We start from the raw sequence: 24,102 nt of genomic DNA, 5'->3' as shown, positions 1-24,102 counted from the left end.
AGATCTTCCTTTATGGCTGAATCTCTCTCTCACCTGCATAGCACTGTTTGTATACTGCATGGGAGCGAATTGAGTGAGAGATTGGAACTAAGTACACAATGATTCGTCACCAACCTTCATTAATACATGAATAAAGGGCACCTAAAACTTTTCTTTTATTTCCTTCCCAACTGGTGAAAAATGAAATATTAAAACCCGAGGATGCAGAAGTCTTTAAGGGCACCTAAATCTTTTGTTGAATTCTTTTATTAGATCATTCACTAAAGATTTTATTTTAGTACCAGAAATCTGTGTTGACATGACATGCATTATATACGTACATTGTGCAATTATAGCGGTTATATCTTTAAGGACACACTTATTATATCTATCTATTTCTATCTAAACACAATGAGGAACCATATTTATATCTATCCATCTATGCTAAAGTAAGGGAATACAACTTCTTGCTCAGTTGGTTGGTGCCTTAGATAGTGTTATTTTTAAATTTATACCCTCTTAGGGCTGCCAATGGGTTGGATACGATCTAGATGATTCGATTGGGGTCGAACTCAATTAAGCTAATCCGATAATTCAACAAAAGGGAAAGAGAACGCCATCCGATCGTGTTAGACACGCCACTCCTGCGTCCTGACACAGGGGTGTGAAAAATGACCGCCCCACCTCTTGGAACCCCAAAAATAAGTAGGGGTGCGGCGCCGGTCATTTCATGCACCCGTATGTCAGGGCACAGGGGCGGCATGCCTGGCTCGACCGGGTGGCGTTCTTGGTAAACAATTTACATCACTGCTACCGATACTGAAATTCCATCCAATCACATTCAAACTACTCTCACAATATGTTCTCTCTTTTGGGAAGTGGATACCTTGTTGAGCATCTCTTGCATCTATAGCAGTACACTGAATGCATTGATATGTGTAGCTACAAGAGTAAGAACCTTTTAGGTATATCGACAAAACAACTATCAAACATTCTTATTGCACAAACAACATGCAGTATGTCATACAAGAATCTCTAATGATGATCACATTCAACACACATACCATATGAATGCTCATACTTATATTTTACAATCACATTGCGAAAATATACAGTGTGATAACCATAAGAACAGAATGCCCAATTTTATCCCTAGTTGTGAAAACTCTAAAATCATACCTAGGGTAATCATCACACATAAAATCAACGCAAATTAATAAATTCAATCTCTATTGAAATAGATTTGATGAAAACACTCGTACATGCACACACATGTACAACTATATATAGGGGAAGAGTTCACTGTGGAAGAGCACGGTCCGTATGCGCTCACAGAGGCCAATGGGAGTGCGCACTAAAGCATAAAAAAGGCGGGCAATTCCACCTTTCATTGGGGGGGGGTGGTCTTGTGTCCCCTCTATGTCTGGCACAACTTGCACGCTCCCCCCCAGAGAGTTCACACTACCTGGACGCATGCGGTACACTATCCAGACAAGGGGCAGGAGAAATGACCGTTGTGCCCCCATGGAAAGATAAAATTTCTTTCTCCCAATATATATATGGAGAAAAGTTCTCTATGGGGGACACAAGGGCCACACCCATACACATACACAATGGGGAGCGAAATGACGGCCCCACCCTCCATGAAAAGCGAAAATCCCGCCCCTAAGATGCTAGCACAAGCTCTCATTGGCTATCGTGCACACGTGACCCTTGCGTTCTCCTAGAGAGAACGCTCCCCTATATATATGGATTAAAATCCTCTACAGTGCTCTAATCTTGCGGTGCACTGTAGTGTGGCCTGAGAGCTCGACACATGGAAGAAACTTCATCCAACAGAGTGAACTCAATGCAAGGCAGTTTTTTTTTTTTTTCTTCTTGAGCTCGACACCGTTGGATGTCGCATCTTCCGCGTATCGAGCTTTCAAACCTGCACTAGAGTATACCCCAAGATTAGGGCATTGTAGAGGATTTTTTTTCCTACACCACTATACACACACAAAATGTGACCATTTAAGAAAATCATAAAATAAGAACTAGAGTATGCCCCAAGATTAGGGCATTGTACAGGATTTTTTTTCCTACACCACTATACACACACAAAATGTGACCATTTAAGAAAATCATAAAATAAGAAATCAATCTCTCTCTCTCTCTCAACAACCGAATCATTTTAAATGCAATCTGCCTCAAAAGCCGAACATATATAAATATACTACACTAAATATGGAGAGACAATAACATGGGAAAACCACACGGCAGTACTACAAGCATAATAAACTAAGGAAGGCTGGAGTGACACATTAAATGATGTCTACCAAATAAGGAGACGCCATTACACACTCATGCATGTCTCTTGGAGTCTCCGGACCAGACCTACCCTTTTCTGACCACCCCTTCAACTACCCATCTGCCTTTTCTAATTAATCTCCCACCTCTCTCTCTCTCTCTCTCTCTCTCTCTCTCTCTCTCTACACTAATGAACCAATACCAGTGGTAGACATGCCAGGACGTATGCTTTGCTCACTGTTAGAGATGAAACATCAAATCAGGTCTCTTCAATCCATTAATTTGGGTTCCAGCACAATAGGGTGATTGAATATACATGTCTCAACATATAAGGACTTCAAAACACAAAACCCACCCTGAGTTGTCACTCTCTCCCCTTCAACCAATCTCTCATTAGCCCAGTTCGGAAAAGAAGTGTATGACTCAAATGGGTAAAAAAGCATTCTCATCAAACCTTCTTGTCTTCTTCTTCTTTATCTTTCTTCCTTCGCTTCTTCTGTGTAGTTGTTGTGACCCTGCGTGTAAGGAGATTAATAGGAGAGATATTAATGGAGCTGAGACCAATGGGTTGTTTGTTTTTGGGAGTTCTCTGGTTGATAATGGAAACAACAACTTCTTGAAGAACTCCACCTCTAGAGCTGATTATCTGCCTTATGGGATAGATTTTCCTCTTGGGCCTACTGGAAGGTTCTCTAATGGAAAGAATGTGATTGATGAGTTAGGAGAGTTGCTTAAGCTTCCTTCTTTCATCCCATCATTCAAAAACCCCACTTCGAAGGGACATAATATCCTTCATGGTGTCAACTTTGCCTCTGGTGGTTCTGGTATACTTGATGACACTGGTTCCATTTCAGTAAGTCTCTCTCTCTCTCTCTCTCTCTCATATGCCCTTATATATCTGTGTTTTTTCGTATTTGTTTAGTCGTCCATTTGTTTTAAGTACACATTTTCTATATCATTTGGCCAAATGTTCTCTGTTGCGCCCAAACACATGAGGGGTGGGCTAAATGACTGCCCCATCCCTCTAAATGGCACAAATACCTAGATTAGGTATCTGGGCGTTGCCTGTGCTGCTGTACAGAGAATATCAACCCTTTTCAATTTTAATATTCGATTCTATGATTGATTCTAATTAAAATGAAACTTAGTATGTGAGTAGAGACACCCTATGACGTTGCATGTGGCAGAACAAATGCCTTGCCTAATGAACCCTTTGTAAACGGGCCCTCTTACAAATTCCTCTACCATCATTTTTTCATTATTTTTTAACTCTAGGGGATCTGTTTGGTTGCAAGGGAAGTGGAAAAAGGAAAATGAAGCAAAAAATATTTGCATTTTTGGTAAAATTTATTTCACTTTTTTAAGAAATATTTGCATTTTCCTTCAATCAAACATTAAAAGTGATTTTTCTTATAAAATATATTTAATTTCCCTTACAACCCGATGGGAATTTTATATTTTGTGGCTCACCACCTCCTAGTCTCCTACTCCATACTCATTGGATTTGATCGGCCAAGTGTACTTTTTTTTTTTGTTTTGTTTTGGGTATAAGAGCCCCCAACCCCACCGCCGAGAGGGGAAGAGGTGATTTAGTCATTATTATGTAAATTCATGGTAGGAGCAGAACATAACTCCTGAAGCTATGGAATGGAATTGGGTTAGACTGTCCTACATGATATAGGCCAAAAGTACTTGAGAGGCCCATATAGTCGGCCTTGTACTTTAATTAGGTTTTAAACCTAATTAAAGGATTTTCGACTGCCGCTTAACCCATCAACCACCCCAATCTTAAGCCTGAACCATTAGATTGGAATATTTAGATTTGGTTTCAATCAATCAAATTGGTTTCATAAATTAGGTGCCATTATTAATCATTCTATGACATTCCTATATAACAACCAACTCACCTACCAATTAATTGGTATAATTGTTTTAGCAATATAAGTGTCCTTAGGGACCCAGAGATTTTAAGTTTTTGTTCTTGCTGGGCTTGGGCTTGCTAATATGGGACTGGTTCAGCTTGGTTCTTGATGGGCTTTATGGGCTTAAATAAATTTTGGGCTTCTCCAATCCCAAACGTACTAGCCCAAAAATCCACAAGGTGCTAGAGATCAAAGCTAATGTTATTATATATGGAATGACATTCCGTTTTACCATTTTTCAGGGCTGTGTGATCACTTTGAGGAAGCAAATTAGGAATTACCAGAAGGTCACATTGCGACAATTAGCACATCAATTAGGGCGTGGAAGCAAGAACTCACTCATCTCCTCCGGTATCCTCTCGAAGTATTTGTTTGTGATTGGAACAGGTGGGAATGACTATCTATTGAATTACTTTCTAAGAAACTCCACTAGTAGTGCCAGTCTTGAAGCTTTCACTGCAAATCTGATTAGGGTACTATCTATGAAACTCAAGGTAATAATCCTCATCTATCCCCAATTCTCTCAATTTATGATTTAAGAGATGTAGAGGTGTATCAGTGGGCCAAGTTGATTTAGTTCCAGGCCCAAAATTAGGCCCAGATATAGTGTAGGTTCATACACAACTAGGGTAACCTAAGTACCACATTAAAGGTTGTTACATGATCATGAGCAAATTTTTTTTTTTAAAAAAAAGATTAAACTTAATCTAATTTCACTCCTTTTTGTTGATTATGTAGAAATTGTATAGTTTGGGAGCTCGGAAATTCGTGTTGATATCGATATATCCGATCGGATGCATTCCTGTAGTTAAGACGAAATTTCGAATCCGTCAGGGTTGCATATTACCCCTTAATCAAGCTGCCTCTCTATTCAATTCTGAATTGAAATCCTTGGTTGATGTGATTAAGCCTGACATGCCAGGTTCTAATCTAGTTTATGTTAATTCTTACAAAATCATCGATGATATTATCGAGGACCCTAACCCTAGAGGTAACCATTATTTATTAGACACCTTCATATATATATTTCATTAATTTCTACTTAATTAAATGTGTAATGAAGTAGTAATTGAATATGTTGGTTTTAATTTCAGGTTTTAAAGATACAAGCAATGCTTGTTGTGAAGTAAGTGTGAGGAAAGAAGGTGGGAGTGGGGTATTATGCAAGAGAGGAGGGAATACATGTGGAGATAGGAATTCTCATGTCTTCTTTGATGGGTTGCATCCAACTGAAGCTGTAAACAAGTTGATAGCAAAGATTGCTTATGCTTCAAGTTTCACTGTTGAAACTTACCCCATAAATGTTAAAGAACTAGCCAAGCTTTAAGTCTTCCATCTTTTAAACCCATTTTAATTAATTATGTATGTACATTGCTTAGGCTTTAATTTCGGTTTCTATTTTTGGTTAAAAAATGGGAATGAAGTTACTAAATTTCAAACCCAATTATGTCCAAAAACAAAGCAGTACATGTAGGTTATGATTGAGTCAAGTGATGTGATTCAAAATGGTGATCTCATAACTTGTCCATTATCACGCATAAGAACAACCCGTGCAAGTTATAACCTTATAATCCAAGAACAACCCGTGCAAGTTATAACCATATATTCTCCAAGTGATAGAAACTTTCATTACGTTTTAATCCCTTCACTTATCAACATCATATAACGGATATATGGATATGAAAAAAGAAACTGCCAAAAATCCTAATACGTCGATTGACCGATATCAAAGAGCTATTAATCGTTGATTAGGTATAAAATATTTTATGTATGTATGTACATTGCCTAGGCTTTAATTTCAATATAATTTTCTATCGGTTTTTGGACTTGTGGAAGTCTTTCGTCAATGCCGGCGTCTACAACGAAACTTAGAAGAAGGGGGGGGACCAAAAACAGGTAAATGAGAAAATTTTTGCCTAAACATTATTATTCTCTCTATGAAGGCTTAAGGTGGGGACTGGGGGTGCACACAAGGGACAAACCTAGAAAATGAAATTCTAGTGGTACAACCTACTAGTATGGCACAAGTCTTGTGTCAAAATCTAACCAAGAGATACATAATCTGAAAGATCGTGTTAGTTTGTACTGCTGAGTCAGTGGGTAAACTATCAATGTAAAGAAATCGAACCTCCGTTTAAATCCCAATACAACATCTAGGTTTTACATCCGTCATTCCATGGTCCTAAAAGTTGGTTAATCTTCTGGGATTGGTGTATGGTTTATGTGAAGAATATTGAAATCCTATCGTCTTCTTCTTGGTGTAATTAGGCTTTTACCCCAATCACAGCTTGGAAGGAGATCTAGAATTGCAAAATCTTTCCAAATTTTTGTTCATTTTTATGGAGGGCTTGTGCTGATGGACTTGCGCGCTACTGGTGACGGGTTTTTCCAATGTCACGTCTCGATTGACCCTCGATATGGTACGTCAATCGAAACAGAAACAATAGACCATACTTTGCTCCACTGCCCATTTGCTCAAGCCATTTGGTTTGGATGCTCTCTCCTGCCTTTCTCATGAAGCCTCCTCTCTCATGTGTGCATCATCATGATCACTTGGGAAGAGAAAACCCGTTTGTCATTTGTAAAGTCAGCTTTCATTAATGTTGTAAAGAAAGCATGTGGAGCCCCCTTCACTTGAGAAGTCACAAATGAATGGCATCACAAAAAAGGATAATAATCAAGAGATGATCATGGAGTTTATCGTGTGAATTTGATGAGTTTGAAATTACAAAACCCTAATATGTATATGGGAAAAAGTTCTCCGTCCGGGAGTGTGGTCTACGCCACCACTTTCATGAGTCTATCTCTCTCCTCCCCATATGAAAAGACACTTTTGCCCCCTTGTTTTAAGGAGAAGAGAGATTGGGAGTGTTGGCGTAGGCCACACTACCGTACAAAAAACTGCTTTCCTATATATATATATATAGTGATAGAGAAATCTTAATTCCCGAAAGTACAAAATTCCAAAGGCTCCATCACCTTACAGTCTTACACACCTTTGGTAGGGGGTCGCTCATCAGCAAACGAAACTATCATTATTAAGGAAGAATCAACAGTACTTTTTGGATTAAGCTTAGGCTTCACCAATACCAATTCTAAACATTCTCTTAATAGATACCACTAATAATAGGAGATTGAGATTGTTTGCAATCCAATGCATTTCCACTTTGGAGAGAAAATTTTGAAGGATAAACTACAATTCAACTGTACTCAACCTTATCCCAACCTTAAATGATGAATTATCAAACAATAAATCCAAGTTGGGATTCAAAGAGAGTAGATTCTAGCTAGTAGTAACTTTATAGAGATACAGACAGGCTCATAAATGGAGATTACCTGGTGCTTGTAGCTTAGCAATTGTCAACCACCCATTCAGCAAAGACAGCCGTCAAAGGTCATAAGGTTTCCTCACTATTGTTTTTTATTCCCATTGTAATTGACAGGTTTCCCCCAGTGTTTGACGAAATGTCTATGACTACTATTATATAAATGGTAGTGGGATTCAAAGTATTCTCACCCTATATCATCTTACGCATGGCTTCCCAACAAAGGTTCATTCAACACAAGAAAGAGGCATTATGGTTCTATAGAATCGTCTCCATTTTCTATGATACCATAGGAAACCCTCAACAATATACAGAGGAGATGAGGGAAGAAGCTTTACAGCCCTTGGACCTCTATGATCGAAACCTAATTGTGGTGGATGTTGGTGGTGGAACTGGGTTTACTACTTGTGGTGTTGTTAAGCATGTAGATGCCAAGAATGTTACCATTTTAGACCAATCACCTCACCAACTTGCTAAGGCAAAACAAAAGGAACAATTGAAGGGTTGCATCATAATTGAAGGTGATGCTGAAGATCTTCCCTTCCCAACAGATTATGCTGATAGATATGTATCTGCAAGAAGTATTGAATACTGGCCTGACCCACAACGTGGAATCACTGAAGCTTATAGGGTTTTGAAACCTGGTGGAAAGGCATGTATGATTGACCCTGTTTATCCATCCTATTGGTTGTCTCGTTTCTTTGCAGATATGTGGATGTTATTTCCAAAGGAAGAAGAGTATATGGAATGGTTTGGAAAGGCTGGATTTAAAGAGGTTCAATTGAAAAGAATTGGTCCAAAATGGTTCAGAGGGGTTCGTAGACTTATGGGTTAATCATTGGATGTTCTGTAACAGGAGTGAAGCCAGTGGCAGGAGATTCTCCATTACTGCTTGGTCCAAAGGTAGAGGATGTGAAGAAGGGTGTGAGTTCTTTTGGTTTCCTTCTACGTTTTCTTGTTGGTCTTGTGGCAGCATTTTATTATGTGAACATAACTAGCTACATGTGGCTCAAAGATCATATTGTTCCCAAAGGGAAGCCAATTTGATTATCACACAAGAGAGAGAGAGAGAGAGAGAGAGAGTATGTTGTAATTACTAATAAAGATGGAGAGAGAGAGACTCCATGTTGCAAACTTGATATTACTAATAGAGAGAGAGCAATTTGGGAGAGAGAGACTCTATGTTGTAATTACTAATAAAGAGAGAGAATCTCTATGTTGTAACTTGTAATTACTAATAAAGATGGAGAGAGTCTCCATGTTGTAATTACTAATAAAGATGGAGAGAGATCAAGAGTTGTGTCCCCCACCTCCACCCTCCACCCTCCATCCTCCATCCTTCCTCTTTGGTTAAAGACTTGAAGTCCTACTGTTATTGTATATTGTAATAAGATGGCAATTAAGCTAGCCTTGGACTGTAGACTGTAGTACTAGTCGGCTTAATGGAGGAATGTTCATCTAGTAGGACAGGTTGTCCTAACTAGCTCGTGATATGATTATTATTATTAGGGAAAGAGACTTGTATAGCTAAAATATGGTATCAGAAGGCTGATCCAAGTGGTGATGTACCAATCTAGACTCTCAAGATGAGTCATACCATAGAAAGATCTTATAGGATAAAGATTTCTATAGCATTCAAATTTTTGTTTTTTATTCGAATCTAGTGGACCCTGTAAGATGACTGGAATAGGTTCGATGAGGAACTATCCATCCACAATCGAAGCTTAGAGCCTGCATAATAACACTTTTGTTTTGTTTTTTTTCGTTTCTAGGGGGAAAAAAAGTAGGGAAATCCGTTTTTTAATACTGATAATTTTTTTGTTACTCGGAATGAACCACAACAAAAAAAAAATGCTAAGAAATTAAAAAAAAAAAAAACCTCTAATTTGAAGCTTCTGTACCCAGAAATAAGGGGGGCAGGGAGCACATGGTTACTTTGATGGGCAAGGCAGTAATTGCATGTTTAAAATAAAACACCACTTCCAATGCAACTTCAACCACCACCAAATTTTTGGCTATTTAATGGCTTTTTTGAAGTATTATAGAAATTCTAGAAACAGAAATCATTGTGCATAATAAATGCGTTTCTGTTTCTTTTCTAGCATAAAAATAAAAATTATTATGCATTACCAAATGCGTTTTGTTGTACAAAAATTTGACCCAGTAACTGAAATACAAAAAATCATTTTTAGAATAGAAACAAGACCAAGAAACATAAATGTTATCATGCAGACCCTTGAGCTAGACTGTTCCTAAGGACTTGCAGTCAGACGACATGTCATGAACTGGCATTGGTAAAAAAGAAGACAACTGGGTTGGTCCCATGCCATTGGCTGTAAAGACCCATAAAATCCATTCAGATTAGAGCTTAATCATCTTAATTTGAAATGGAATTTTTTAACACCCAAAAGATAAGCATTTTTTTTTCCTACAAATTAGAGTTCTGGCCATCTAATTTTTAGATCTCTTATCCATGCCTGTGATTTTTCAACTATTTTTTGGACATGATCTCTAAAATTGGGACCAGTAGAAAGTTATACCCACCACAAACCAGTAAACAGGTCTTGTGATTCACTTTTCAACCCTTACAAGCTCCAAGACTCTCACTAGTCAATATCTAACCCAGTAGACCCGTTAATCAATTCAAGCCCTGAGTTTCAATCTTCAACTGTTCGACTGTTGACCTCTATACAGGCCACCGTTCATGGATTTAAGCCTTTCTGCACTATCTTCCTAAATAGAAGCCTAAAGAGAAGGGAAATAAAATGGGGAATACTTTGTACAATCATCTGCTGTGCATTGTGTTCTTACTCAATCTAACAGCAAGTTCCATAGCACAGAGGGCTTCGAACGTGAAAGCAACTTACCATTACTATAATGCGAAGCAGAATGGATATGATTTGAATGCCGTGAGTGCTTACTGCTCCACATGGGATTAGGGGTGTCAATAAAGCCCGGCTGGCCCGAACCCGCCCGAACCCGCCCTGAGCCCGGCCCGGGCCCGACCCTGGCCGGCCCGGCCCGACCCGACTGTATTAATTATAGGTATATAATATTACATATATATATATATATATATATATATATATATATATTATATACTTAATATAAGTATTTTCTTGACAAAAAAAAAAAGAAGAGAATTGTACAGAGATAACTACTAGCTTTGTCATATCATGAAGTGGGAACCATAAAAAGAGTAGATCATCTACTATTTTGATCGGGACCATAAAAAGAGTCACGATGATTGTTATTTAGTTGTAGCCCCTATAAGCTTCCGGCCTATTGAGGGGACACGATTACAATTGTAGAGAGAGTTTATACACACGCCATTTTTTTCAACATATTTATTAGTTGTCCCATAGGTTGAGATCATGTTACAAAAACATGGTCTAATGAGACACGTGGCGGTGCCATAAATCAAGACCAACCCGACCCGGCCCGACCCTGGCAGGGTCGGGTCAGGGTTAAGAGTTTCTTGACCCTGACAGGGTCGGGTCAGGGTTAAGGCCTCTAGGGTCGGGTCAGGGTTTAGACAGGCCCGGCCCAACCCGACCCATTGACACCCCTACATGGGATGCTAACAAGCCGTTGTCTTGGCGCAGCCAGTATGGATGGACGGCCTTCTGCGGCACCTCCGGCCCTACAGGTCAGGCCGCCTGCGGCAAATGTTTGAAGGTCAGTCCAAACGAATAATCCTCCTCTAAAATAAAAGGTGTAATTTCGTCGAACAGGTTTAGGGCAAAGAAGATGCAGGTCTAGGGAGGGAAGATTCAAATTGGGTTAAAGTCGATATGAAAATTGGGGAAGGTGGGTCACCCAAAGTTTAATCAGGAAAGGCACTCACTCAGATTTTGACAAATTAATGAGTTGCTGCAATTTGCAAATGCAGGTGACCAACGCCAAGACCGGTGCTCAACAAACAGTGAGGATCGTGGACCAGTGCTCTAATGGAGGGTTAGACCTGGATTGGAGTGTATTCCAAGAGCTGGATACGGATGGAAATGGTTACAACACGGGACATCTCATTGTCAACTACGAGTTCGTCGAGGATGAAAGCTTCACAAATAAAACGAATTTCGAAAATGGACAATGTTTCTATATTTCCATCTTAACCTAGATTTTGTATTCCAAATGAAAGTTCTGTTTCTACCATTTGAGTGTTCTTTTAAGTTTTTTCTACCTAGATTTGTATTCCCGTGAATTTCTCATCTTTTTCATGTTTGTTTTAGTATGGTAGATAATGTTGTGCTGGAAATCTGATTATTTTCAGTCATCAAAGGGAGTCTGAATTGGTTATCTATATCACTATAAGCTTGCGTCTAGACACATGGAAGGGTGAAATGACCATCCTGTCTGCCATGAAAATTAGAAATACCACCCATGTTGATGCTCCAACATGTGCTCTCCATTGGCCCTCGTGTTGGCACAAGGACCATGCTTCAAGACAGAAAATTCATGCTCCGAGACAGAAAACTCTTTCCCTTTGGGGAGGGTGTACTAGACCTAATTGAAAAGCCCGACCAATCTTCCTCAATGCTCCTGTGGGTGAGGAAGAAATAGCAGAATACATGCGCTTGGTATAGAAATTTTCCGACATATTCGCATGGAGTTATGCGGAAATGCTTGGGCTTGATCTAGAGGTCGCAATTCATCGTCTTAATATCAATAATAATTCTAAATCAAAATTTTCTCTATTCCAATCACCGCGTAAGCCCCATATAGAGGGTAACAAGAGAGCTCACTCGAGCCAAGCAAAGGAACACAGGGAAAGCTGGGAGAACTTGGGAAGATTTGGAAATTCCATTGAACCTCAAGCATTGAAGTGTTTAAAAACAACCTATGTATAATCCTAATACTATAAAGGTTCAAAAATCCAAAAAAGAAAATGAGTATTGTTGAAAAGAAGGGAGACTAGACACTTGCAAGACCAAATCCTGACCAAAGCTACCAGAACTTTATATAAGTAATACTACTCCAAATAATGCAGTAGGATTGGCATTTATGTCAATCTAAAATGTCATAAAAACCCCTAACTCACCTATTTCATGCGGTTGATGGCAGAACCTCCCCTATCACAGAGAACCACTACTTTGAAAATGTAACCTCGTACATGACTCAAGGCCATCTTTGACAGCCTTTGACTGAGCAAGGGTTTCTAGCAAGAAAGGTCATTCTAAAGGTGTCAATCGGGATGGTTCTAGGTAATCAGCAGGGTTCCTAATCGGTTTTGGTCCGAAGGCATAAATCCCATAACTGTTCCTTTTACTAAACGATTTCAAAATTAGGATCTTGTCTTGTTTAATAATGGGATGGTTAATACTTTTATGGACTCCAACACTTCAACAAGTTCAAAATTCCTAATTATACATATAATTTTCCAAACATACAAATAATTGAATTTATATTCCTAACCAGACAAAGAATCAAACATCAACTCTAATTTTTTTTCTTATTTACAACATTATTGTTATAAGTTATGATTATTAAGTATTAACTAGGATTAAATATGCTGCGCACCACCACCAACCCAAAATAGTGTTGACCCTAAGGCTAATGCTGCTGCCCACCACCATGAAGCCCGAAACCCAGACCATATAAAGAACCAGTGACCTATAGAACAAGACTAAAAAAAAAAAGGTGTTTTTTCAAATGCCCCCTCAAATTATCCATACGTACAAATGCACCCTTGAACTTTCACTATGTTCAAATGTACCCTTACTTTTCAAACTTTGTAACATTCTAGTCCAGTCCGTTAGTCTGGAACGTTAGATGTTAGTTTTAAGGAATCTAATGAATAAAGTGCCCTAATGATAAACCTCTTTACTCATAGCTAAAAAAAAAAACAACCTAAAAAAAAAAACCAACAAGATTTATTTCTTTCCAACATCCATAGCAGCACTTCGAATGTTTCCTCTAGCCATTTCCCCCCCCCCCCCCACAAATGGATTAGTGTCAGTGAAACTCTCTCCTTTCTATGGATCTTTATCACCTCCAGTTGGCTGCCCGGCCCAGTTCCCCAGTTCCTCTAACAAAGGGGGACTGAAATGACTTCTGTACCCATGCCCAAACACTCTGTCTGGGTGGGGTCCACCATCCCCCTATTAGAGGAACTGGGGAACTGGGTCGGTCAGCAAACTGGAGGTGATAATTTTCCCCTTTCTATCCATTAGAGTAATTAGATTCTCCATCCCTTTTATCTTTCGCTGCCAAGTCTGTGGGTACAGGAAGTAACTAAAATTATAAAAGATGTCATTTTATATTTTTTATTCTTCTCCATTCGTTGGCATTTGGGTAATTTTACTATAACTTTTTTTTTGAGTAAAATTTTACTATAACTTTGAAGGGGACACTTTTCATACATGGCTGCGTAAGCTGTGCATGTGAGAGGGTGGGAGTTTTGAGACATTAAATATGGGTGGGGGGGTTTATGATTTTTCCAACTCTTTGTGAGAGGGGACATAACCGTGCATGCTTGCATGTGAGAGGGTGGGAGTTTCAAGACATTAAATATGGGTGGAGGGTTTATGACTTTTCCAACTCTTTGTGAGAGGGGACACGACCGTGCATACTTGCACGACCGCGTATGAAATCTTTAGCCAACTTTGAATCAGAGTTTGAGCAGTTTCCTTGATCAAATAGTAAAGTGTTATACTTCGCTAGGCTTAGTGACACTAGAAGGACCCTTCCTTTTTATTTGTCTGCATCAGCTTTCTTCACTTCTCAAGAGGTTTATGAGTCAGTTATTGAATAAACACACTTCAGTTAATTTGGATATCATCTAAAAATCTAATTTTTTTTTAACTCGGGCTTCTGATTTGGTCTTGAACTTTGCATATTGGTGCAATTGTTTGGGAATAGGTTTTAAAATTTGGTAGGTCTCTACACAAACATCTAGGCCAATGGGAGAGCATGCCTGGGTATCTACCCCGAGGTAGGCGTCATGTCACGGTGTTATGTAAGAGGACATAAGAAACACCACCAAGTAGACATCTTTTCCAAATATAATATATAAATTTGAGGATTAGAAATAATAGAAGTTATTCTACCATCCTTTGCCATGACGGTCCACCATTTTGACCCATTGCTTCCCAAGGGATGGTGGACCTTCAAGGAGTGGAGCGTCATATATGTTTTAATTGGTTTTGGCGGACACCCAAGAGGAAACTCCTGGAAAATCTCTGCATCTCTATTTTCTATGCCAAGACATTGGACAAGCTCTAAATGATCTCGTGGAGGATCAAGTCTACTTTGAGGCTTTTGATACTTATGTACCTTCTTCTCTTTAATTAATATATTTGGTTTTTTTCCTATCAAAAAAAGCAAATTCTTGGGTCCATTCCAAAGGGTTTCTTTATCAATCCAACTTTTAGATGGGTGGAAAGCGCCTCTTGATATAGTAGTGGAGTGTTGAGTTAAGTTCAAGGGAGAGGTCGCTTGTTTGACTCTTTTATCCATTGAATGTTTGACAACTAGTTATTCCAGTCTTCCCTTCCTCCCACCCTCGGCCACCTTTCTTTGATTTGGGACGCCACCCCTTGGCCTCCCTCTTGGGCTGCCATCCTAGTGGTCTACAGGCCCTTGAAAGAATTGACACAAAAAAAAAAAAAAAAAAAAAAAATCGATGATAACTTAACCTTTGGATTAGCAACACCTCAAGTTTATAAAAATTGCTGTGACATCTAAATCAATAGCGTATCATATATATATATATGAATTTAAATTTTAGTAGGTATTAATTTATTGAATTTTATCTCCGTGTTTTAGCCATTAAACTAAAATTTAAAAATTAATTTTTCAACTATTCTCTTGTAGTGCAATGACTCAAATCGATGGAGAGATCTTCTCTAGCACGCCAGACCTTCCAATGCGCATCTAACGGTTAGTGACACTCTGGGGTGCGTGTCCAAGTGTTTTCAACCGTCAAATGCATGCTAGAGAGGATCGGGATCCTAAATGTCGCCAATTCGAGATAGGTTCTAATTCTCCCAATAAATAAATAAATAAATCAAATGGGTTGGACTTTTGACTGATTTGGCTAATCTGATCTCAATATACAACACCATGATCCAGCCCTCCTTTATTTATTTGTTGATGTTTAACTAACTCTAAACAAAATCTTAAGTCTTAAGCATATGACCTAAATATATTGGAATATTCGACAATCCCAACATGTTATACAAGTTTGCTCTTATACTTGGTCAAAAAATATTTCTAATTCAATAGCTTAAAAATAAGGAAAAATTATGACCCCATCGTCATCGTCATCGTCATGCGCCCTCTCACACTCTCTCCTCCTTTACATAAGAACTATGTGGCGTCCTCTCGTGTGCTTCCATTGGCTTGACGTGGGGGATTCTATTCTATGCTTTCACCTGCTTTAAAAATAAGCTTGAACAATTGATCAAAAGTTAACAAGAGATTAAATAATTATTTATTGGGAAAAAGATCTCTGTCTACGCCAACACTCCCATGAGTTTATCTCTCTCCTTTCCATGTGAAAAGATATCTCTACCCCCTTGTTTTAAGAAGAAGAGAGAAATAGAAACATGAGGGTGCTGGCATAGACCACGATCCCATGGAGAAGACTGCATCCCTTATTCGTTTTAGTGAGAAGGCTTTTTAAACTATGTGGCGTCCCCTCTTGAGCTTCCATTGGCTTGGTGTGGAGATTCTATTCTACGATATCACCTGCCTTAAAAATAAGTTTGAACAATTGATCAAAACCTAAAAGGCCAATGGGGAGCTTGGAAATGGAATTATGGCGCATTAATGGATCATGATCAAATTATACAACTTTAATGGGAAGAAGGACCTGTCCCTAGTCTCTCTACAAGACCTTTTCATTTTTAAGACTAAGGAACTCTTGCATGACTTCTCGCAGCAGAAATGCAGAACTGCAGATTTTGAGACAGAGACCTCTCGTCTTTCCCGTCTGTCTGTCTGTCTGAGTCTCTCTCTAAGGTCTGAGCAGTTAAAAAGGCAGAAGAAGGAGGAAAGAGGCACAACACAGGAAGAGAGAGAGAGAGAGAGAGATGGGGAAACCCACTATTTCACTTCTAGTTTTGATCTCCTCTGTGTTCCCTCCTCTCTTTACTCTCGTCTCTGCAAACATTTCACTAGGAACAACCCTTAGCCCAAACTCCAACACCAACTGGAAATCTCCCAGCGGCACTTTCTCTCTGGGCTTTATCTCCATCACTTCAGCCAATTCACCTTCCTTCGCCGCCGCAATCTCCTACAACGGCATTCCAGTCTGGAAAGCCGGAGGCGATTCCGGCACCGTCGATTCTAATGGAGTCTTTCAGTTCCTCCAAAACGGCGATCTTCGTCTCCTCAACGGTAACGGAAGCGTTATCTGGGAATCCGGCACCGCTAATCGTGGCATTACGACTGCAACGCTCGACGATTCAGGTAATCTCTCTCTGAAGAACGGCTCTGTTACTGTTTGGTCTACTTTCGATAACCCAACAGATACGATTCTACCAACCCAGAATTTTACTACTGCCATGGTTCTTCAATCTGGGTTGTACTCTTTTAATCTTCTCACCACTGGTAATCTTACTCTTAAATGGAATAACAGCATAGTGTACTGGAATCAAGCTTTGAATTCTAGTTATTCGAACTTGACTTCTCCTAGTTTGACAATCCAATCTATTGGAACTGTTACGCTTAATGATCCCGCGTTTTCCAGCCCTGCTATTGTGGTTTATAGCAGTGATTATGGGCCTACTGATGTTTTTAGGTTTCTGAAGTTGGATTCTGATGGGAATTTAGGATTTATAGCTCTGCTAGCGGTTCTACTGTGGAAGTTGAGAGATGGGCTGCTGTTGCAGATCAGTGTATGGTTTTTGGGTACTGTGGTAACATGGGCATCTGTAGCTATAATGATACAAGCCCTATTTGTGGTTGCCCATCTGAGAATTTCGCTCTTGTGGATCCGAATGATAGCAGAAAGGGGTGTCAGAGGAAGGTAGCGCTTGCAACTTGCCCTGATAGCACAGTCATGTTGCAATTGGACCATGCCCAGTTCATGACTTTCCCCCCTGAGATGTCTAACCAGGTCTTCTATGTTGGGATTACTGCTTGTAGCTCGAATTGCCTTCAAGGAGTATGCACGGCATCCACCTCCCTAGCTGATGGAACGGGCGAGTGCTACATTAAAACTTCAAACTTCATTAGTGGGTATGTGTCCCCAGCGCTTCCTAGTACTTCTTTTGTAAAGGTCTGTGGTCCAGCAATGCCGAACCCGCCTCCATCTGGGGGTATAAGTGGTAGTAAGGCATGGAATTTGCCAACATGGGTAGTCCTGGTTGTGGTTGCAGTTACTCTGCTGGTCTTGGTCCTTTTGGTGGGTGGATTGTGGTGGTGGTGCTGTAGGAACAGCCCCAAGTTTGGCAGATTGTCGACTCAGTATGCGCTTCTTGAATATGCTTCTGGTGCACCAGTCCAGTTTTCATATAAGGATCTCCAGCGTGCCACTAAGGAGTTCAAGGAGAAGCTTGGAGCTGGAGGGTTTGGGGCTGTATACAAAGGGATTCTTGCCAATAGAACGGTGGTTGCAGTGAAACAACTCGAAGGGATTGAGCAAGGAGAAAAGCAGTTCAGGATGGAGGTTGTAACTATAAGTAGTACTCACCATTTGAATTTGGTGAGGTTGATTGGGTTCTGCTCTGAAGGTCGTCACAGGCTGCTGGTTTATGAGTTCATGAAAAATGGATCCCTTGATAATTTGCTCTTCACTTCAGAAGAGCCATCAGGGAGATTGTTGGATTGGGAGACTCGATTCAGCATTGCGTTAGGGACTGCACGGGGGATCACCTACCTTCATGAAGAATGTCGGGACTGCATTGTCCATTGTGACATAAAGCCAGAGAACATTCTGTTGGATGATAACTATAATGCCAAGGTCTCAGATTTTGGCCTTGCAAAGCTTATAAATCCAAAAGACCATAGGTATCGAACCCTAACAAGTGTCAGAGGGACGAGAGGATATTTGGCACCAGAGTGGCTTGCCAACCTTCCAATTACTTCCAAATCTGATGTCTACAGTTATGGTATGGTGTTGTTGGAGATAGTGAGTGGACGAAGGAATTTCGAAGTCTCTGAAGATACAGGTCGGAAGAAATTTTCTTTGTGGGCATATGAAGAGTTTGATAGGGGAAATGTAGAGAGAATTGTAGATAAAAGGCTGGTTGAACATGGGATGGACATGGAGCAAGTGATCAGAGCAATTCAGGTTAGCTTCTGGTGTATCCAGGAGCAGCCATCTCAGAGGCCAGTGATGGGTAAAGTGGTGCAGATGCTTGAAGGTATTACAGCAACTGAGAAACCACCAGCGCCAAAGGCCACAGCAGAAGGGTCTGTGAGTGGCACCAGCATGAATGTCAGCAGTACTATCAGTGCCCTCTGCACTTTTACAACTTCAATCCGAGTTGCCTCCTCATCTTAATCATTTCGAGCCATGGGAGTTTCATCATAGTTCGGAAGATTTTACTGATCTCTTACAGAAAATGGCCAAACCATCTAAATTCATCATTCACTGATGTTGTTTCTCTAATTACCAATGGGGGCAGATTTGCCTAAAATTTATTTTGACAAAGCTGCTGAATTCCCAAGCAACAAAAACCTCTGTAAAATCTCATTTTGCGCTGACATAGAACCATCAGCATTGATTCACATATTTACAGCAAACAACCAGTGTAACCTACCTGGCATTATGGAAGGAATGATGGAACACAGAAAGATTACTGACTTGAAGTACATGCTTAAGCTGTTTTGGAGCTCAATGTAAAGTGTCCCAGAATAGCTTATAAACTTCTCATTCTTATATTGATTTGGTGCATTGAAACACTTGGATTGGCAGACCATCACAATTTAGTTTTCTTTTACTGTGCTAATTCTATATATGACTTCCTATTTACTTATTGAAATGCATGAATCTGTGACCTCAAGCATCCAAATCAATAAGCAGAGCTCAAACTAAAGCTCAATGTCAAGTATAGACTTGTATAATTCACATATCAAACATTAATATTTTAACTGTCCAATTATCGAATCTTTGGGGTCCACTGTACTAGCATTTTTCTTCAACTTTGTACTTTTTTCTGTTAAATTTTTCAAGGGAAAAAGAATTCTGTGGGGGAATGCGCACACTGCGCTAGGCCTGAAAACGGATCGGATTCGGCTTGGATACGGATCGGATGTAATCGGATTCGGATATTTCCTGGTCGAATACGGATACCTCTAAACGGATTCGGATGTGGATCGAATTCGGATTTTCGACCATCCGTTTACACCTCTGCCTTGTGTAACTCGAACCTTCCTCCCCCTAGTGGATACAATTCACTCTCAATCTATAGTTTTAGATCATGATTCTCTTTTCCTCATATTCTAGAACCTGTTGAATCTTCAAAAACCCTCAAGATCATTATTTACTTAATTTTTTATAATTAAGTATTCGGATTCAGATTTTTATCGGAGTATTCGGATTTTTTTTCCAAATATCTCTAATCGAATACGGATGACCCTAAACGGATACGGATGCGGATCGAATTCGGATTTTCGGTTATCCATTTATAGCCCTACACTACGCCCATATATATAAGGAGCGAAATGACCACCCCATCCCCATGATTTTTGGAAATGATGCCCCATGATGCTTCCATGTGTGCTTCCATTGACCCTCTCGCACAGGCCACGCTGCCCCACAGGAAACACTACCCCATTTTTCAAAGAGGATTGCTGGTGGCTTTGTAGAGTTTGTAGTGCTAGCAGAGCTTTCTTCATGTCTTTTACATTTATTTGTCTTGCTAGAACCAAGTGTTTGAGGTCACATGGAATGGATGCTGATCTGACCGATCATATTGTTGAATTTTTGGTGGTGTATATTCCAATCATCAATGTATCCTAACTAATTTTTTAACCATTTTACCCAGCTTTATATAATTGTATAATGGGAAAAGGAACAGTGTCTGGGAGTCTGTGCCCTGCACCGAGACAAAGAGCGAGGCAAATTGATCACCCCACCCCCATGAAAGGTGTAAATGCCACCCTTGTTGATGCTTATGTGTGTTCTACCATTGGTCCCAAAGTTGGTGTGGGGCCCATGCTCCCGGATGAAGAACGTGTTCCATTGTTCCCTTTTATGAGGAAAAAGATCTCTGAAAGGTAGTGTGGCTCCTACACCCAGATACAGAAGGGTGCAAAATGTCCATCTATTCCCCATTAAAGGTGGAAATCTCTTCTCATTGATGCTTCAGCACTAGCCTTGCACTAGCACAGGGGCCATGCTGGCTTTTAGAGAACCCCTCGTTCTTCTCCGTAAATGTGTTTGAAGTGACACTTAGCGTACAAGTAAATAGCAATATCTAAAGCATATCCACAGTTTTGAAGCATCAACATACTTCTATATACATGGTTTAAGTTCAGCATCAACATGCTTCTCTATATCCGCCATTTCACGGTCCTAAAAGTCGGTTAATCTTTTGGGATTGGTGTGTGGTTTGTCTGATTACACTTTTATCAAAAAAAAAAAAAAAAAACATGTTTCTCTATACATGGTATCGGTTTCAATCGATACTAATACGTATTGGTTTAGATCAAATGATTTTGCCTTCTTTAAAAGTTGGTTTTTTTTTTTTTTTTTTTTTACGCTTTTACCTTTGGTCTGTACCATTACACTGATATACACTTGACAAAGAATAGATATTGACCTCTACCAATATCAATACAAATCAATTAATTCAGCCGATCCAATACCAATTCTTAAAACCTTTCTTATATAGCAATTATTTAGGTTTACAGGGACAAAAGAAAAATAAAAATAAATAAAAAATAATAGAAAATAATATATAAATTTGAGGATTAGAAACTTAAAGAAATAATAGAAGTTATTTTACCGTCCTTTGCCATGACGGTCCACCATTTTGAGCCATAGAAAGGCTTCCAAGGGATGGTAGACTTTGGGGGAGTGGATTGCAATATATGTTTAAATTGGTTTCAACAGACCCCAAGAGGAAATTCCTGGAGTGATTTAGAAAGATTCTTCTTTCTTTGTCAATTCAACTTCTAAATGGATGGAAGTGTGGAACGCGTCTCTTGACGTGGTGGTGCTGGTTATCAGTTGCAATAGAGTGTTGGGCACTTGGGCTAAGTTTAAGGGAGAGGTCGTTTGTTTGACTCTTCTTCCCATCTGATGCTTTAGTTCGGTTCCTCTAGACGTATCAACAAGTGAATGTAAATGTGAGAGCCAATCATCTGTTCTATTTTTGCCATTTACAAGAGGATGAGGGGTATTTATGAAAATAAAATTAAAATTTGATTGGCTCTCACATGTTTGTTCACCTGTTGGTACGTGTAGAAGATCCATTCTCCTGATGCTTGACAACTTGATGTTGTCCTCTTCCCTTCCTCCCATGTCAATGAGATCGGATTGTTGGATGCAGCAGCTGCCAGGTGTCGACATCTCCACCAAACACTGTCACATTGCCACAGTTTAGGAATTGAAGAAGATAATAACCCACTCCGCCCTTGGCTCCCGTCCTTGAGTTGGGACGCCAATCCTTAGCCGCCCTCTTGGGTTGCTATCCTAGTGGCCTATGGGCCCTCGATAGGATTCAATTAAAAAATACTTTTAAATGATAGCTTATCCTTTGGATTAGGAACACCTCAAGTTTACAAAAAATTGATGTGACATTTATTCTAGTAGCCTATCATGTATTGGATTTTAATTTTTAGTAGCTATCAAATTATTGAATTTTATCTCTATATTTTAATTACTAAACTAAAATTTCAAAATTAACTTTTCAACTATTCTCTTGAAGTCCAATATGTCTCAAGTCAACACAGAAAATGCTTTTAGGATTATAGGTAGAAGGATAGATGGAGAGATCCTCTTCAGCATGCATCCAACGGCTGGAAAATCTCAAGATGCGTATCTAAGTGTTTTTAACCATCAGATGTGCACTGGAGGGGCTGCCACGCTAGAGAGGATTGCGGTCCCAGATGACAATCTACAACTTTCGACGACATGTGAATGCCAATTAAGGCAAATATCTATTAAAGGCAAGTTTATCTTTATCAATTTGGATCCTCTACGGTCGGACAGATAATGGCCATTGTGCGGCCCACACCCAGACAGGGGCATGGATCTCATCCGGGCAAGGTGCTCGGGTAGTGGGTAGGGCGGTCATTTCGCCCCTGTCTGGGTGTTGGCCACACAATGGTCACTACCTGCCTGGCCGTAGAGGATCAGAATCCTTATCATATATTTATAGACTTAATTTATTTTTTTTTCATTAATAACTTTATAGCTTAATTTGAAAGATCAATTAAGAGTCATCTGGTCATGCCGGTTATTGGCATCACCCTGTTCATTTTAAAGGAGTTATGTATTGAATCGTTGTCCCCTCCAATTCGCTACCCTCGCAATTCTTCACATGGGGGTGGAAATGACCACCCTACCCAAAAACACAGTCCAAGGTGGGGTCCACTCCTCCCTATTAGAAGAATTGGAGGTGCCTACGAATTGGAGGTGATAATTATTCTTTATGTATCACTTCCATATATGGGGAAGTTGCAATTAGTTAAGTCATTTTCTATTTTGGTTCGGTCATTAGTACCCGAGTCAAATTAAGGATTTAAAACTGCTGAGTTGACGACATTTCTTGAGTTTGGCCCAAGTCTGATTAGAAAAAATAAACAATATTAATTAAGAAATCGGATGACTTGGAATTTTGACGGATCTTTATCCCTTGTGATTCCTTGTCCAGTATAGTTTCTGCAATTTCTCTCATAAAGAGGCAGAAATAACCATCCTACCCCTAGTCTGCGTGGAGTTCACCCCCCTCTTATTAGAGGCACTAGGGAACTGTACCGGGCAAGAAATCGTTGGAGATATTTTTCGAATTTTGATTGATTTGGGGATCTTTATCTGCTCCATTTCCCCAAGTCCCTCTAATTGGGGATGTAAACGGATCGGATTCGGCTCGAATAGTGCTATATCTGCATCCGCATCCGATTAGCTTTCGGACGAATTCGGATAGTGCTAAACGGATACGGATCGGATATTTTATCCGTTTACGTGTAAATATAGCTTTTCGGATAGCTATAGCCTATATGTATCTGTATCCGTTTAGCTTTCGGACGGATTTGAATAGTGCTAAACGAATACGGAAACGGATTTCAGCTATTCATTTACATCCCTACCTATAATAAGGGGCAAAATGACCATCTTACCCCCTGCCGGAACTTATTGCCCGGATGGGATCACCCCCCCCCCAAATTAGAGGGACTTGGAGAATTGGACCGGGCAGAAAATGGAGCTGATAATTTGGACAATCTGATCTCAGAACACAACACCATGACCCATGCTTCCTTTATTTATGTGTTATGACGTTCAACTCTAAACTGAACAAATTTTTCAATGGTTGATTCTCTCAACTCTGATCTGTAATAGTTACCAAAAAAGGCAAAAAACTCTGATCTGTAATGTGCTTCATATAATAAAATTCAATTTTGCCTAGCTGCTTAAAATTAGGGGAAGGGATTTGTGCATAGGAGAATCCGTTTATCGATTTTTCAAA

The 24,102-nt window shown here is 39.7% G+C and overlaps 3 protein-coding genes and 1 pseudogene across 3 annotated transcripts; all 4 read left to right on the top strand.

Annotated features, from left to right (window-relative positions):
• The first annotated feature begins 2,660 nt into the window (after positions 1–2,660).
• On the top strand, positions 2,661–5,523 carry LOC122653906 (GDSL esterase/lipase At1g29670-like). Its single transcript, XM_043847864.1, has 4 exons — positions 2,661–3,121; positions 4,433–4,684; positions 4,929–5,181; positions 5,285–5,523. The coding sequence occupies exons 1-4, from the start codon at positions 2,687–2,689 to the stop codon at positions 5,515–5,517; spliced, it is 1,173 nt and encodes a 390-aa protein (XP_043703799.1). The 5' UTR covers positions 2,661–2,686; the 3' UTR covers positions 5,518–5,523.
• Positions 5,524–7,718: 2,195 nt separating this feature from the next.
• On the top strand, positions 7,719–8,601 carry LOC122657081 (annotated as a pseudogene).
• A 1,680-nt stretch (positions 8,602–10,281) lies between these two features.
• On the top strand, positions 10,282–11,636 carry LOC122654963 (barwin-like). Its single transcript, XM_043849217.1, has 3 exons — positions 10,282–10,445; positions 11,089–11,194; positions 11,409–11,636. Exons 1-3 carry the CDS (start codon positions 10,282–10,284, stop codon positions 11,634–11,636), a joined length of 498 nt encoding a protein of 165 aa, XP_043705152.1.
• A 4,906-nt stretch (positions 11,637–16,542) lies between these two features.
• Positions 16,543–18,968, top strand: LOC122654962 (G-type lectin S-receptor-like serine/threonine-protein kinase At1g34300). Its single transcript, XM_043849216.1, is given in 2 exon segments — positions 16,543–17,287; positions 17,290–18,968. Coding segments are annotated over 2 exon segments (2,415 nt in total). The 5' UTR covers positions 16,543–16,551.
• Positions 18,969–24,102: the final 5,134 nt, after the last annotated feature.

Source organism: Telopea speciosissima, chromosome 3 (genome assembly GCF_018873765.1).
Source record: "Telopea speciosissima isolate NSW1024214 ecotype Mountain lineage chromosome 3, Tspe_v1, whole genome shotgun sequence".
Classification (NCBI taxonomy): domain Eukaryota; kingdom Viridiplantae; phylum Streptophyta; class Magnoliopsida; order Proteales; family Proteaceae; genus Telopea; species Telopea speciosissima.
The sequence above is the reverse complement of the archived record's forward strand: the minus strand, read 5'-3'. Positions and strand labels throughout refer to the sequence as shown.

Excerpts from the sequence above, each read along its gene's own strand:
- LOC122653906 (XM_043847864.1), top strand. The coding sequence starts at position 2,687 with ATGACTCAAATGGGTAAAAAAGCATTCTCATCAAACCTTCTTGTCTTC. Across the intron at positions 3,122-4,432 it reads ATGACACTGGTTCCATTTCA|GGCTGTGTGATCACTTTGAG; the intron begins GTAAGTCTCTCT and ends ACCATTTTTCAG. Across the intron at positions 5,182-5,284 it reads CGAGGACCCTAACCCTAGAG|GTTTTAAAGATACAAGCAAT; the intron begins GTAACCATTATT and ends TTTTAATTTCAG.
- LOC122654963 (XM_043849217.1), top strand. The coding sequence starts at position 10,282 with ATGGGGAATACTTTGTACAATCATCTGCTGTGCATTGTGTTCTTACTC. Across the intron at positions 10,446-11,088 it reads GTGAGTGCTTACTGCTCCAC|ATGGGATGCTAACAAGCCGT; the intron begins ATGGGATTAGGG and ends TGACACCCCTAC. Across the intron at positions 11,195-11,408 it reads CCTGCGGCAAATGTTTGAAG|GTGACCAACGCCAAGACCGG; the intron begins GTCAGTCCAAAC and ends TTGCAAATGCAG.